General features: G+C 39.8%; 1 protein-coding gene across 3 annotated transcripts in view; it reads right to left on the reverse strand.

Moving 5' to 3' along the window:
- Positions 1-14283, reverse strand: part of arrb1.L (arrestin beta 1 L homeolog) — a 110352-nt gene that overhangs the window by 24165 nt on the left and 71904 nt on the right. For all 3 annotated transcript variants that reach the window (XM_041582789.1, XM_041582787.1, XM_041582788.1), the window contains exons 3-7: positions 12536-12596; positions 8735-8779; positions 5632-5828; positions 1997-2056; positions 1082-1149 (exon numbers count right to left, since the gene is read on the reverse strand). In XM_041582789.1, the coding sequence (XP_041438723.1) occupies positions 1082-1149; positions 1997-2056; positions 5632-5828; positions 8735-8779; positions 12536-12596 (431 nt within the window). The remainder of the gene's footprint in view (positions 1-1081; positions 1150-1996; positions 2057-5631; positions 5829-8734; positions 8780-12535; positions 12597-14283) is intronic.

The raw sequence follows: 14283 nt of genomic DNA on the forward strand, positions 1-14283 counted from the left end.
GGTGGTAAGGGGTGGAGCTGGTAAAGGATGGGTGGAGCTTGGGCCTGCTTGCTGAGGGACAGGGGCTTCACAGTTAGTTAAAGGACCAGTAACACTAAAAAAAATTCAAGTTAAAAAACATTATAGCCCCCTCTAGTACCTCATCCTTCCAGCACTATGTTAACTATTTTGAATGCTATATTAAAAAATACCATAATGAATATCTTCATGCCGTGTCTCAAAAATAGGGCGACATGCCCTCAGTTTTATCCTACGTGCGCGCTCCACATCTCCTGACCCGACTTCTTCTTAAGCTGGAAGTCGCTTCACTGCTGTAGAGGATTTATCAAAAATAACTAATGAAGACCAATTGAAAAGTGGTTTAGAACTGGCCATTCTATAACATACTAAAAGTTAACTGAAAGGTGAACCACTCCTTTAAAATTAAAACATGCAGGCTGAAAAAACCTCCACAGCAGCACAGCAACTGAGTTCCGGCTTAAGAAGCAGTTGGGTCAGGAGATGTGGAGCGCGCACATAGGATAAAGCTGGGGCATGTCGCCATATTGCCCTATTTCTGAGACACTGCACAATTGGAAGAAGATATTCACTGCGTATCTTGACAGCGCTATATAAATAAATAATGATGATATTCATTATGCTATTTTTTAATAAAGCATTCAAGATAGTTAACATCGTGCTGGAAGGATGAGGTACTGGAGGGATATAATGTTTTTTTAACTTAAAAATGTTTAGTGTTAGTGGACCTTTAATGCACCCCTGATGGATTCTAGATAAACATAGACTTGCCACAGGGTGCAGGGGAGATAGCGGCAAAGCCAAGTGAATGGGGATAAGCAGGAGTGGTGAGATTGGTTGGGGTGTCCCTGGGTGGATCATGGGCTCATCTGTAGGTATATTTGTATTGTTGGCACCAGGTGACAGTCAGTTGTCCAGCCATAGAGTGGTGTCACCAGTTGAACACACCAGGGCTTCCCATTCCCAACTAGTAACTATATTATCATGAGAATGTATTGCCCGCTTGCACAGCTGCAAATGGATAATCCAACTGACCAAAACACATAGGAAATATTCTGCTGACCTTTTGTGAATTTTTTCCTCCAAATTTTCTGCGCAGAAGGCCTTCACCTCATAGTCCACTCCGCATGCCTGAAAAATTACGTCAGCTTGAATACAAATGAGTGTGCCGACCTGCCCACATGAGTCCCAAATCTGACTTTTGGGGAGATGTGTCCCTGTGACCTTTGTGTAGACAAGTCACAATACACAGTTTTGTGCACAGTGGGAGATGGGTTGTAGGAATGCAGTGGATTGGCTGCTGGTGGGAGATGGGTTGAAGGAAAGCAGTTGGTTGGTTGCTGGTGGGAGAAGGTTTGTAGGAAAGCAGTTGATTGGCTGCTTGTGGGAGATGGTTTGTAGGCAAGCAGTGGATTGGCTGCTGGTGGGAGAAGGTTTGTAGGAAAGCAGTTGGTTGGTTGCTGGTGGGAGAAGGTTTGTAGGAAAGCAGTTGGTTGGTTGCTGGTGGGAGATGGGTTGTAGGAAAGCAGTGTATTGGCTGCTTGTGGGAGATGGGTTGTAGGAAAGCAGTGGATTGGCTGCTGGTGGGAGAAGGTTTGTAGGAATGCAGTGGATTGGTTGCTGGTGGGAGAAGGTTTGTAGGAAAGCAGTGGATTGGCTGCTGGTGGGAGAAGGTTTATAGGAAAGCAGTTGGTTGGTTGCTGGTGGGAGAAGGTTTGTAGGAAAGCAGTTGGTTGGTTGCTGGTGGGAGATGGGTTGTAGGAAAGCAGTGTATTGGCTGCTTGTGGGAGATGGGTTGTAGGAAAGCAGTGGATTGGCTGCTGGTGGGAGAAGGTTTGTAGGAATGCAGTGGATTGGCTGCTGCTGGGAGATGGTTTGTAGGAAAGCAGTTGATTATCTGCTGTTTGGGGATAGTTTGTAGGAAAGTGTGCACTGGCTGCTGGGGAACCAAGTCACAAGCAAAAATTTTACTACCTACCTTACCAGTGTCTTCTGGACCAGGCTGAAGTGTGACGGAACAGGGCAGGTTTGGAGGTATCTGTTGAAAAGAAATATTAAAATGATTTCCTGTGAATGATGCACCTTATAGCATCGCTTTTAATTATCCTTTGATTTTTCTAGATTTTTTTTCAAAAATTTGAGGTCAGAAAACTCAAATTTAAGAAATGTATAATTCACAGTTTTTCATTTCCAAAATCTCAAAGGTTGGGGGAAAAAAATACATATTTTTCTCCTTGAAGATCGAAGCGTAGGAAGAATATGGCTTCAAATTTTAGGTAAATCGTCCCTATGGTTGCCAAATTGCCGAAACAATCCAAATTCTACTTTACTGAATTTCAAATGTAAGGTTTTCTTTCTCCAGTGCAAGATCAACACAAATTCGCATCGTTTTCTAATTCAAGTTGTCCGATCTCAAATTCTTGAGATGTATCCACCAAAAAAATCTTGAAAACTTGAAGGGTAAAAATATGACAGCTAAAAAATTTTGAACTACTGTATAGGTTGGATTTGAGATTTGAAAAAAAATTTCAAATTTCAAAATAGTAGTAGATCTAATAGAGCAGATGGTCGTTTTGATGATATCTGTGTGGTTGGAAGCCCATGAAAGACTTTGGGTAAAGCTACATAGACTTTGCTGCTAGACTACAATATACTACAGTAGTAATCTATTTCTCTCTTTTTGACCTTAAAATTGTTCTCAGTGCAATTCTGAAACCATTTCTATCTGGTTCTGCCTTCCATATTGTGTAGCCTAACAATGAACAAAAAAATTCCAATTTATAGTTTCCAACCTTGACTCAATAAAAAGTTCTTGGCCTTCCAATTGCCATTATTATCCATACCCCACATGGGTTGTTTGTCTTCAATAGCAGCAGTAATAGGGCCCAGAACAATTTTTTGTCAAATATTTTATTTTTGATGTCGTTGTTGCGTTTCAAAGTGTTCCTAAAGAATTTTGCACAAAAGAGACTCAAGGCCAATGTTATTAACAGGGAAGAAAGAGATGTAGGTCGGGATCTACTGCAGATCATGGTGCCGTTCTTCTGCAGCCGCGTGGGGAACAACGGCCTTCTGCTAAAAATGTTTACAAGTTTTACTGTAACTACTAATGTAATAAATATATGGAATAAAATCTTGTGATGTTGCTCTACATAAAAAAAAGGAAGTTTGTGGGCAGAGAAGGGTCCTATGATGTTTCTAAAGTCAAGTCTAAGCAGAACAACATCACAAGACGTCTCTCTTCCCAGGAAATTAATTTTGAGCAGAGGCTGGCGCTGTTGTTTCAAATTCTTTCTGAAAAACTGCTAATATCTTGAAGAATGTCAACTGCAAAAAGTGCTAAGAAAAGAGCACTTTGAGCAACGTTCCATTCATTTGTTTTGAGGGTTTACATTTATCATACTGTGGAGGAGGGGCCTGATGCACACCCACAATTTTCTGCTCATTTTAGCTAGACATTATCAGGAGAGGAATAAGCAGCATAAAGGGGGGGGGGGGTTATACAGCTATTTTATGTCTTTGGAGAGCCCTACTTTTTAATTTTGTGTTCATTTTGAAGGCCCTATTTACAGAAAGAAAACAAAACAGAAACTGTTCAGACAGGGCAACTCAGAAGATTTATTGTCAAAAACACAGTATGGGGCAGATTTACTAAGCTCGAGTGAATGGTTCGAATTGCAAAAAGTTTGAATTTTGAAGTAAATTTTTGGGTACTTCGACTATCGAATAGGCTATATTTGACCATTCGACTTAGATTCGATAGATTCAAAGTAAAAATTGTTAGACTATTCGATAACTGTACTCTTTAAAAAAAACTTCGACTTCATACTTCGCCAAATTAAAGCTACCAAAGTGCAATGTTAGCCTATGGGGACCTTCCAGAGCACAAGTTTTTTTTGGTTGAATCGATCGCTAAGAATCGTTCGATTAGAACGATTTAATTGTGCGAGTGAACAATTTCTATATTCGATCGTTCGATTGGATCGTTCAATCGATCAAATACGGTAAAAATCCTTCAACTTCGATTATTTTTAACTTCAAAATTCGACCCTTCGTAAATCTGCCCCTATAAGTTACAAAAACTTTCAAAGACTCCATCATGAAAAAATCAAAAATCATTAAACTTGTTCCATTTTCTCCGAATTTTAATTTTTTTTTTTTCTTGATCACTAGCGTATTTATAAAAACTACTGGAAAGTTGCAGACAAAAATTGGGTTGTTCCACTGACTTTTACAAATCTGGTTAAATGGTTGAAAATACACCTCCCATTGAAGCGTGCCAGGTGTCCATTGCTGAATTTTTTCATTCCGATTTTTGAGATTTTTTTAAAAAATTCAAAGTTTAATACAAAGGAAAAGGGTTGTGATTAACACAATCAAATATATCATGAGATTTAACAGATTCAGGAAGAAGTGGAAACACCTTGAAGTTGGACTTCGTTTACCAGAAATTCAGCCTTTCAGGAGATGTGCTCGGAACTAACTAAATTTGAATAACCTTAATATACAATTTAAGAAGCTCTAACACATACATATAAAGCAAGTTTAAATAGATAAATAAAGAATTTAAGGAGCTCTAACAGAACGTGGATAAAACTAAAGCAATTTTAAGTACCTAAATACAGATTTAAGGAGCTCTAACACACAAGGGATACATATAAAGCCATTTTAATAACCTAAATAAAAAATGTAAGGAGCTCTAACACACAGGGGATAAATATAAAGCCATTTTAAAAAGCTAAATACATAATTTAAGGAGTTCTAACACACAGTGGATAAATGTAAAGCAATTTTAGAAGCTAAATACAGAATTTAAGGAGCTCTAACACAACGTGGATAAAACTAAAGCAATTTTAAGTACCTAAATACAGACTTTAAGGAGCTCTAACACACAAGGGATAAACATAAAGCAATGTTAAGAAGCTGAATGCAGAATTTAAGAAGCTCTAACACACAGGGGATAAATATAAAGCAATTTTAAGAAGCTAAATACAGAATGTAAGGAGCTCTAACACATATTGGATAAATATAAATAGTAATTTTAAGAACCTAAATACAGAATTTAAGCAAAATATAGACTTTAAGGAGCTCTAACAAAAAGGTGGTAAATATTAAGCAATTTTAAGAAGCTAAATACAGAATTTAATGAACTCCAACACACAGGGGGCCAATATAAAGCACTTTTTGAAGCTAAATACAGACTTAAGGAGCTCTAACACACCGGGATAAAAAATCTAAAGCACTTTAAAGAACCTAAATACAGAATTTAAGTAGCTCTAACGCGCAGTGAATAAATATAAGTAAAGCAGTTTTAAGAACCCAAAATCAGAATTTAAGAAGCTCTAACGCAAAGGGGATAAATAAAAATCTATATAAAGCAAGTTTAAGAACCTAATTACAGAATTTAATGGGCAGATGGACCCAAATTCTCTATTTCTATTTGATAGCTACGTCATGTGTTCTTGTTTTCACACTTACAGGTTCTTCAGAGATTTCTTGGTTAAAATTTTAATGAATAATACTCTTTGAATGATTGATTGGAAATAGACTATACAAGCAAAGTAGGAGGAAGATGTGAGAAAGTCTAAAGAGAAGAAAGAGAATGTTGGTTACCTCAAAGGTGAATGGGTAGGCGTGCTCGCCAAGCTTTTTAATGAGACGTTCCTGTAGCCTCGTTAGGGGTTTCTTCTCTTCTGGGACGGGTGGGAAGGCTTGGATGTTGGCTACAAAAAGGTCCTTACGAAATGTCAAGCCTAAAACGTCAAGATCCTCGCGGCCGTAGCGAAACGCACAGGTCAGTGTCACGAATACTACAGGGAAGAAAAGGTGAAGAAAGAGCAACAGATAAGTGAAATGAACATCTGAGAAAATGACTTGGGTTGAAACAGAATGACTTGGGTTCAAATTAAATGTACTGAAGGCATCAGTGGCAAAACTAGAGGGTGCAGACTCCGTATCTGGGGGAGGAGGGGTGCCTCTATAGGGTGCCCCCTTTTTTATTATACCCCTGGAAAGCAGATTGTATTCTCAATTCTCAAATTAACACAGGCAGATTTACTAAAATTAGAATTTTCAAGTTCTTTGAATTTCAGAAAACTCAAATTAATTTGAAATCCGCCTTTCACAATTTCCCATGAAGTCGATTGCACTAACGTCCTACTATTCTACCATTCATTTTCAATGAGTTTGAATATTCCTGTAACTTTTCCTAAATACAACAAGGGGCAGATTTATCCAGGGTCGAATTTCGAAGTGGAAAATACTTCGAAATTCGACCGTCGAACAGAATCCTCCGACATTCAAATTCGAAGTCGGAGGATTTTATTCATCGTGCGATCGTATTCCGATTAAGCGATGCACTGAATCCAGGATTCAGTTCGGGATTCGGCCACGATTCGCCCTTTTTCAGCAGGGTTCGGATTCCGCCAAATCCTTGTACCTGCCCGAACCGAATCCAAATCCTAATTTGCATATGTAAATTGTGGGGAGGGCGGGATTTCACATGACTTTTTGTTAAAAAACAAGGAAGTAAACCAATTTTTTCCCACTTTTTCCTTTCCCACCCCTAATTTGCATATGCAAATTAGGATTTGATACGGTATTCGGCCGAATCTTCCGAGATGGATTCGGGGATTCGGCCGAATCCAAAATAGTGGATACCTGCATCCCTAATTCCGATCGTACTACAATCGTACTTCGAATCGTAGGGTTCGAACGATTTTATCGTACGATTTTCCTTCGAATGTAAAAAACATAGAAAATTGCTCTGGAAGGTCCCCATAGGCTAACATCGCACTTCGGCAGGTTTAAGATGGCGAAGTATTGAAGTCGAAGTTTTTTTTAAAGAGACAGTACTTTGATTATCGAATGGTCGAATAGTCATATGATTTTTACTTCGAGTTGAAGTAAATTCAAAGTCGTAGTATCCTATTCGATGGTCGAAGTATTCAAAAAATGACTTTGAATTTCGAATTTTTTAACTTCGAAAATTCTCTTGAATTCACTTCGACCCTTGATAAATCTGCCCCTAAATTTAAAAAAAACGTGAATTTTGAATCTATGCCTCTCCTTGGTTTTTACAGAAGCTTGCTAACTTTTTAGCTGGCGAATTTGAGCGTTCAAGATTTTGGCAATAGATTTTGAGTTTGACAAAATTCTAATCTGAATTATTTTACCTTGAAAAATGAAAATTCAAATGGCAACACATTAGCCCTTTAGTGTCAAAATGGGAATTTTATTTCAGTTTTCAACAGACTTCAGAATTTCAATTTGTGAGTGTGTGGGCGTGGCCTCACACTGCAGCATTGTTCTCTCTGGCCCTGCCCCCTGTGGTGATGTCACACAGGTCAGGCGGTTCAGACATGGGTATATAGATGATTATGGCAGCCCAGTTGGGGTTTATTTGGGTCAGGCAGGAGAGCTGCCCGTTACTACTATACAGTATTTTTAAACATTAGAAGTTGTTTGGTGACACTGTCCCTTTAAGCATGTTCCTGTTCTTTCTTTCTCACTTTTTCAGACAAAATCCTTTGCCCCGAGACTTTCCCATGAGCAGAGCTGGTTACCCCCCCGAGTGAGAATATTCCAGTAACTCGCTGCTAAATATAGCGCAATCATCTCCAAATAAATGTTTAACGACTGTTTTATGATTCAACAGAATAAACCAAATATTTTCCCTGTGTTCTGTGAGGCTGCCGGCGATGCTGGGAAACTGCCAGAATTATATCCGTTCTAAACTGCCAGCTGTCATTAATAGCCATTCAGAACTGAGGATGATCCCTTTGTTAAAGCGGCGGTTCACCTTTTAGTATGTTATAGAACGGCTAATTCGAATCAATTTTTCAATTGGTCTTCATTTTTTTATGTTTTTAATTATTTGCCTTCTTCTTCTGACTCTTTCCAGCTTTCAAACGGGGGTCACTGACCCCATATAAAAAACAAATGCTCTGTAGGGCTACAAATGTATTGGTATTGCTACTTTTTATTCCTCATCTTTCTATTCAGGCCTCTCCTATTCATATTCCAGTCTCTTATTCAAATCAATGTATGGTTGCTAGGGGAATTTGGACCCTAGCAACAAGATTGCTGACATTGCAAACTGGAGAGCTGCTGAATAAAAAGCTAAATATCTCAAAAACCACAAATAATAAAAAATGAAAACCAATCGCAAATTGTCTCAGAATATCATTCTGTACATCACACTAAGGGGGCTATTTACTGAACCTTGAATTTATCTGATTGGGCTTTTTGGGGCAAAAACCAGAATTTTTTTGATTTTTTTGAGATTTATTATACCCCATGCTGCAAAAAGCCAGAATCTAGAAATCCACCATCTCAGACCCATTGAAGGTCCTGTATGAGTCAATAGGAGAGGCACCAATCTTAAAGTAAAGATATCCAGGTTTGCGCTAAGTTTAGATGAAAATTTTGGGGGTTTTCAGGCAGAAATGCAAAAAAATCGAGTGATTTGGAAAAAAGTCTGGAAAAATCAGTTGATTTAGGTTTCCGCTTATTTCGTTTTGTTTAAGTTTTTTTTGATAAATGAGGTCACATCGGGCATGGGAGTTTGGTTGTGTGTTTTTTTAATAAAATATGAGATAAATTCGGAGTTTAGTAAATAACCCCCTTCAAGTTAATTTAAAGGTAAACAACCCCTTTAACCCAGAACCTGATTCACCCCTGATTTATTCACTGTGCCAAGTGTCTCATACTTTACCTTTTCGTTCTTTCAGATACTCGGGGTCCACCAGCACCACCCCATCTGGAAAGAAAGGAAGACAGAGGGAAATGTCAGCTTCGTTGGTTTCCATTACTGAGCCCCTTGTGAAACCGATCGTTCCCATAAACAGGAATCCATAGAAACCACAGTTCTGCAGGGTTACGTTCAAATCATTGCTGCTCTACAAAATCCATGGCCTCCAGTTAAAGGGCCAGCTGGTGATCAAATCAGATGCATGGTGCCGGCTGTACTGGATTCTACACAGCCATGTAGTATATGTGCCTATAATAAACTAAGGCCTATTAAATCTTCATGCTGCATGGCTTAGTTAGCTCCACTGCAGAGAAATGAGTACAATAGGCAGTACACATAACAGCTGTCATGTAGGGCCGTTCCAGAATAGGGATCCTGTCACGGGAAAACTTTTTTTTTTCAAAACACATCAGTTAATAGTGCTGCTCCAGCAGAATTCTGCACTGAAATCCATTTTTTAAAAGAGCAAACAGATTCTTTTATATTCAATTTTGAGATCTGACATGGGGCTAGACATTTTGTCAATTTCCCAGCTGCCCCTGGTCATGTGACTTGTGCCTACACTTTAGGAGAGAAATGCTTTCTGGCAGGCTGCTGTTTTTCCTTCTCAATGTAACTGAATGTGTCTCAGTGGGACATGGGTTTTTACTATGTGTTGTTCTTAGATCTACCAGGCAGCTGTTATCTTGTGTTAGGGAGCTGTTATCTGGTTACCTTCCCATTATTCTTTTGTTTGGCTGCTGGGGGGGGGGGGGAAGGGAGGGGGTTGATATCACTCCAATTTGCAGTACAGCAGTAAAGAGTGATTGAAGTTTATCAGAGCACAAGTCACATGACTGGAGGCAGCTGGGAAATTGACAATATGTCTAGCCCCATGTCAGATTTCAAAATTGAATATAAAAAAATCTGTTTGCTCTTTTTAGAAATGGATTTCAGTGCAGATTTCAGTGCAGAATTCTGCTGGAGCAGCACTATTAACTGTCCCATGACAGTATCCCTTTAAAGGATAAGTAAACCTTTAAAATAAGCGAGTACATGTATCCCTTAATATCTTGAAATAAAAACTAAATAAATAATGAATGTAAAATGTAAAACGTGCTTTAAAGGTTTACTTATCCTTTAAGGGGGAACCCTAAATTAAAGGAAGAGGTTTGTCCTGTTTGATTTGACTTGTTAATGTAAGTTAGTAAAGGATCAAACACTGAACCCTGCAATGGACCAGATTCAAGGCAGTGAGAAAAAGTCACCTCTTGGTTTATCAAGTGAAAACTCATTCAATTCAAGGAGAAAAAACTTCTCTCCAAATTCATTTTTCCCCCCATAGATTTCAATGGAATTTTCACATGAGATAAGTTGTTCTGAATTGAATTGCATCTCAAATAGAATCGGATCCATGGTAAACCTTTTACTCAGTTAACCAGCCGGCTTCTGCTACTTTGTTTCAGAAGTCAGAACCAGCAGTGCAGAGAATATAAACAACGAGGCAGGTGCTGCATCTGAAGCTAAAGGGTCTGTCACTCTCCCTGGTTAAGATCAGTTAAATGCCCCTAAGTTTACTATTTAACCAGTAGGAATAAATGACCCGTGTTATCACTCTCCATTGCGTTTACACAGGGCCGGCAGTTAATGGAGTCGCTCATTTGCATTCCCTCATTGTTTTTTTTCCTAAGGATCAGTAAGATGACAGATGGGCCCTCACCTCAGTCTTTATATTCTGATTAATGAACAAGGGTATTTTTTTTAATGGGAGCAGAAAATACAGAAGACATCGCGGGCAACTTGATTAAAGGGAATGTAAACCCTAAAATGAAATTTTGAGAGGAAACATTGGGGCTCATTTATTAACGCATCGCAGCGCTAAAAAGCACGCAGAGGCCCAACATTTGCCCTGCGCATGCGTGTATTTATTAATGTAGTGCACGATGCTTGAAAGGTGCAATTTGTGCGCTATTTTTGACGCACACAACTGCGGTGTGTAAATTTGCGCGTTTGCTGTCACAGCTAGGCATACCTGCGCATTTTAAAGAGCGTTTCTATTACGCCAGGAATAGACAGTCGTAAAAAATATGTGCTGGTTTCCTGGCGCACTAATGCGCACGTATGGATGCAATGTTAGCGTCAACTGCAAACCGTTCGCACTGTAGCCACGCCTTTATTTGCAACATAATTGCCCAAATTTTTGCGCAATGCGCATAACCAAACCCATCGCAAAAGCTCTGTTCAATGCGCAAGATCGTACAAATAAACAGTATTTGCGTTCGCGCTCGTGAAGGCGCTGGCACTCTTTTGCGTCCAATTATGCGATGCAATGCGTTAATAAATGAGCTCCATTGTTTCTATTGAAAGCAGTATTTGTCCCTCCTGCTCCAGTTTCTGCACTGTTGGTCCACAATATTGAAACACTGTCAAAGTGCTCCATTTGTAAAATGCATTACTAAAGCCCAACCAATCCATCCAGCACTTGCACCTGCTCCGTCTTTACAATATAAACTTAAAGCCTGGTCCATCTGTACAATGCAGTATTAGCACCAGCTCCATCTTTAAAGTGTACCATTGGCACTTGCTCAATCTGGACAATGTAACATTAGCACCTGCTCCATCTGTAAAATATAACTAACACTTGCTCCATCTGCACAATGTAACATTAACACCCGCTCTATCGGTACAATGTAATACCTGCTCCATCTGTACAATGTAATACCTGCTCCATCTGTACAATGTTATATTAACACCTGCTCCATCTGTACAATGTAACACTTGTGCCTTCCCCAGCTGTACAATGTAATAATAACACCTGCTCCATCAGTACAACATTACATTAACGTCTGCTCCACCTGTACAATGTAAAATTAACATCCGCTCAATCTGTAAAATATACATTTACACTTGCTCCACCTGTACAATGTAACACTAGCGCCTCCTCCATCTGTACAATGTAACATAAGCACCCGCTCCATCTTTACCATCAACACATACTCCACCTTTCCAATGCACTATTAATACTTGCTCTATCTGTACAATGTAACATTAACACCTGCTCCATCTGTACAATGTAACACTTGTGCCTTCCCCAGCTGTACAAAGTAATAATAACACCTGCTCCATCAGTACAACATTACATTAACGTCTGCTCCACCTGTACAATGTAAAATTAACATCCGCTCAATCTGTAAAATATAACATTTACACTTGCTCCACCTGTACAATGTAACACTAGCGCCTCCTCCATCTGTACAATGTAACATTCACCCACTCCATCTTTACCATTCACTCCATCTATATCACTACTCCATCTATAAAATGCACTATTAATACCTGCTCTATCTGTACAATGTAACACTAGCGCCTGCTCCACCTGTACAATGTAACATTAGCAACCTCTCCATCTTTACCATCAACACATACTCCACCTTTACAATGCACTATTAATACTGCTCTATCTGTACAATGTAGCACTAGCGCCTGCTCCATATGAACAAAGTAACATTAGCACCCGCTCCATCTTTACCATTGACACCTATTCCATCTATACAATGCACTTCTAATACTTGCTCCATCTTCAGTTAGAAGCATTGTGTAACATGTAGGGAAGCTTAGCTTTCTTTTTACATTTCTGGCTGTTTCTGGAAATGCAAGCAACTTGGAGAAAAGACTCGTTTGGCCTCTTTGGTAACTTCTGCTCTCCAGCTGCTGTTTCCATGGTTACTCTGTTATTATTACAATTAAATGACAATCGGCTGAGGAACATGAAGATAAATGACTCACCCACAGGATCCACAACGTCTATGTGATCAACAAAGTCCCTCTTGCCCAAGTAAACAGTCAGCTGCAATAAAACACAGCTCATTAACTCATCATATCTCATGCGTGATTGGCTCATTAACTCATCATATCTCATGCGTGATTGGCTCATTAACTCATTGTGTCCAATTCTGCTGAACCCGTCTCCTCCCTGGAACCCACAATCTGGGACTGTCCTGCATAAATCAGAACCATAGGGTAGTACACAAACCACCTGGTACAATGAACTTCTCATAATCAGTCTGGGACTCACAGCATGAGTGATTGTGCACCTGGGGAAAATGTTAGGTTGAGAGCTCAATGATTAAACATTAAGGATCTGCAGTGAATCAAATAGAGATGATCATGTTATAGTTGTATCTTTCTCTGTGTTACAGTGATCTTTGTATCATCCCCTCAGTATAGCAGCTAATATCCTTACCTCGAATTTTTATTACTAGTATCAGAATAAGGAAACAATGAGAGGGCAGGCCTGGGGGGCCGATGTTGCTATTAAATATTATTGGACATGGTGTCTGGGTGACACTCTCAGCTGCACTTGCTTCTAATTGCACCTATAAAGCTTCCCGAAGCTGAACATGACTTTATAGGGAAAGGAACCAGGAGCAGTAACAGCCCAGAGGCTCCCATTACGGGAAGATTACTCTCATATTTTATATGGGATTCATATCTGTGTCCCAAAATCTATTGGGATTTATCCAGAGATTTAATGCACAGTAACATACGGTATAGCTACTGACTGCATAGAGCTGCAAGCACACCCCAAACTATAGCGGGGTGACACCCCAAAGTTTCTATATATCTGTAACCTTGTTATGAGCTAAGGGGGCCCAGTCTGAAGGTCAGTTAGGAGGAGATTTGGGGTGAGTGTTTATTTGTACCCTGGGTACCCCTGGAACTATAGCAGGGTGACACCCCAATGTTTCTATATATATTATCTGTAAACCTTGTTAATGTAAAGCCCTTTTAAGGGGGCCCAGTCTGGAAGGCCAGTTAGGGGAGATTTGGGGTGATAGTGATTATTTTGTGCCCACTGGGTAACCCCTGGAACTATAGCGGGTGACACCCCCCCAATGTTTCCCTATAATATCTGTAAACCTTGTTATGAGCTAAGGGGGTCCAGTCTGAAGGTCAGTTAGGGGGAGATTTGGGGTGAGTGCTTATTTGTACCCTGGGTACCCTGGAACTATAGCACTGTTACCCCAATGTTTCTATATATCTGTAACCTTGTTATGAGCTAACCAGTCTGAAGGTCCCTGGGTACCCTGAACTATAGCAGGGTGACACCCAATGTTTCATCTGTAACCTTTTATGAGCTAAGGGGCCCACGCCCCAATGTTTCTATATATCTTGTAACCTTGTTATGAGCTAAGGGGGCCCAGTCTGAAGGTCAGTTAGGGGGGGATTTGGGGTGAGTGCCTTATTTGTACCCTGGGTACCCCTGGAACTATAGCAGGGTGACACCCCAATGTTTCTATATATCTGTAACCTTGTTATGAGCTAAGGGGGCCCAGTCTGAAGGTCAGTTAGGGGGAGATTTGGGGTGATTATTTCTGCCCTGGGTACCCCTGGAACTATAGCAGGGTGACTGTTAATATTCTAGGCTGAACATAGAATTTTGCATTCAAACTTCAAATATTTGTGTCTGAACTGAGACAAATCATAGCCACACAACTAGACACCCCATGGCAGAACCAGCGTCTCCTCCAGAC

This window comes from Xenopus laevis, chromosome 2L (assembly GCF_017654675.1).
Source record: "Xenopus laevis strain J_2021 chromosome 2L, Xenopus_laevis_v10.1, whole genome shotgun sequence".
NCBI classification, from domain to species: Eukaryota; Metazoa; Chordata; class Amphibia; order Anura; family Pipidae; genus Xenopus; species Xenopus laevis.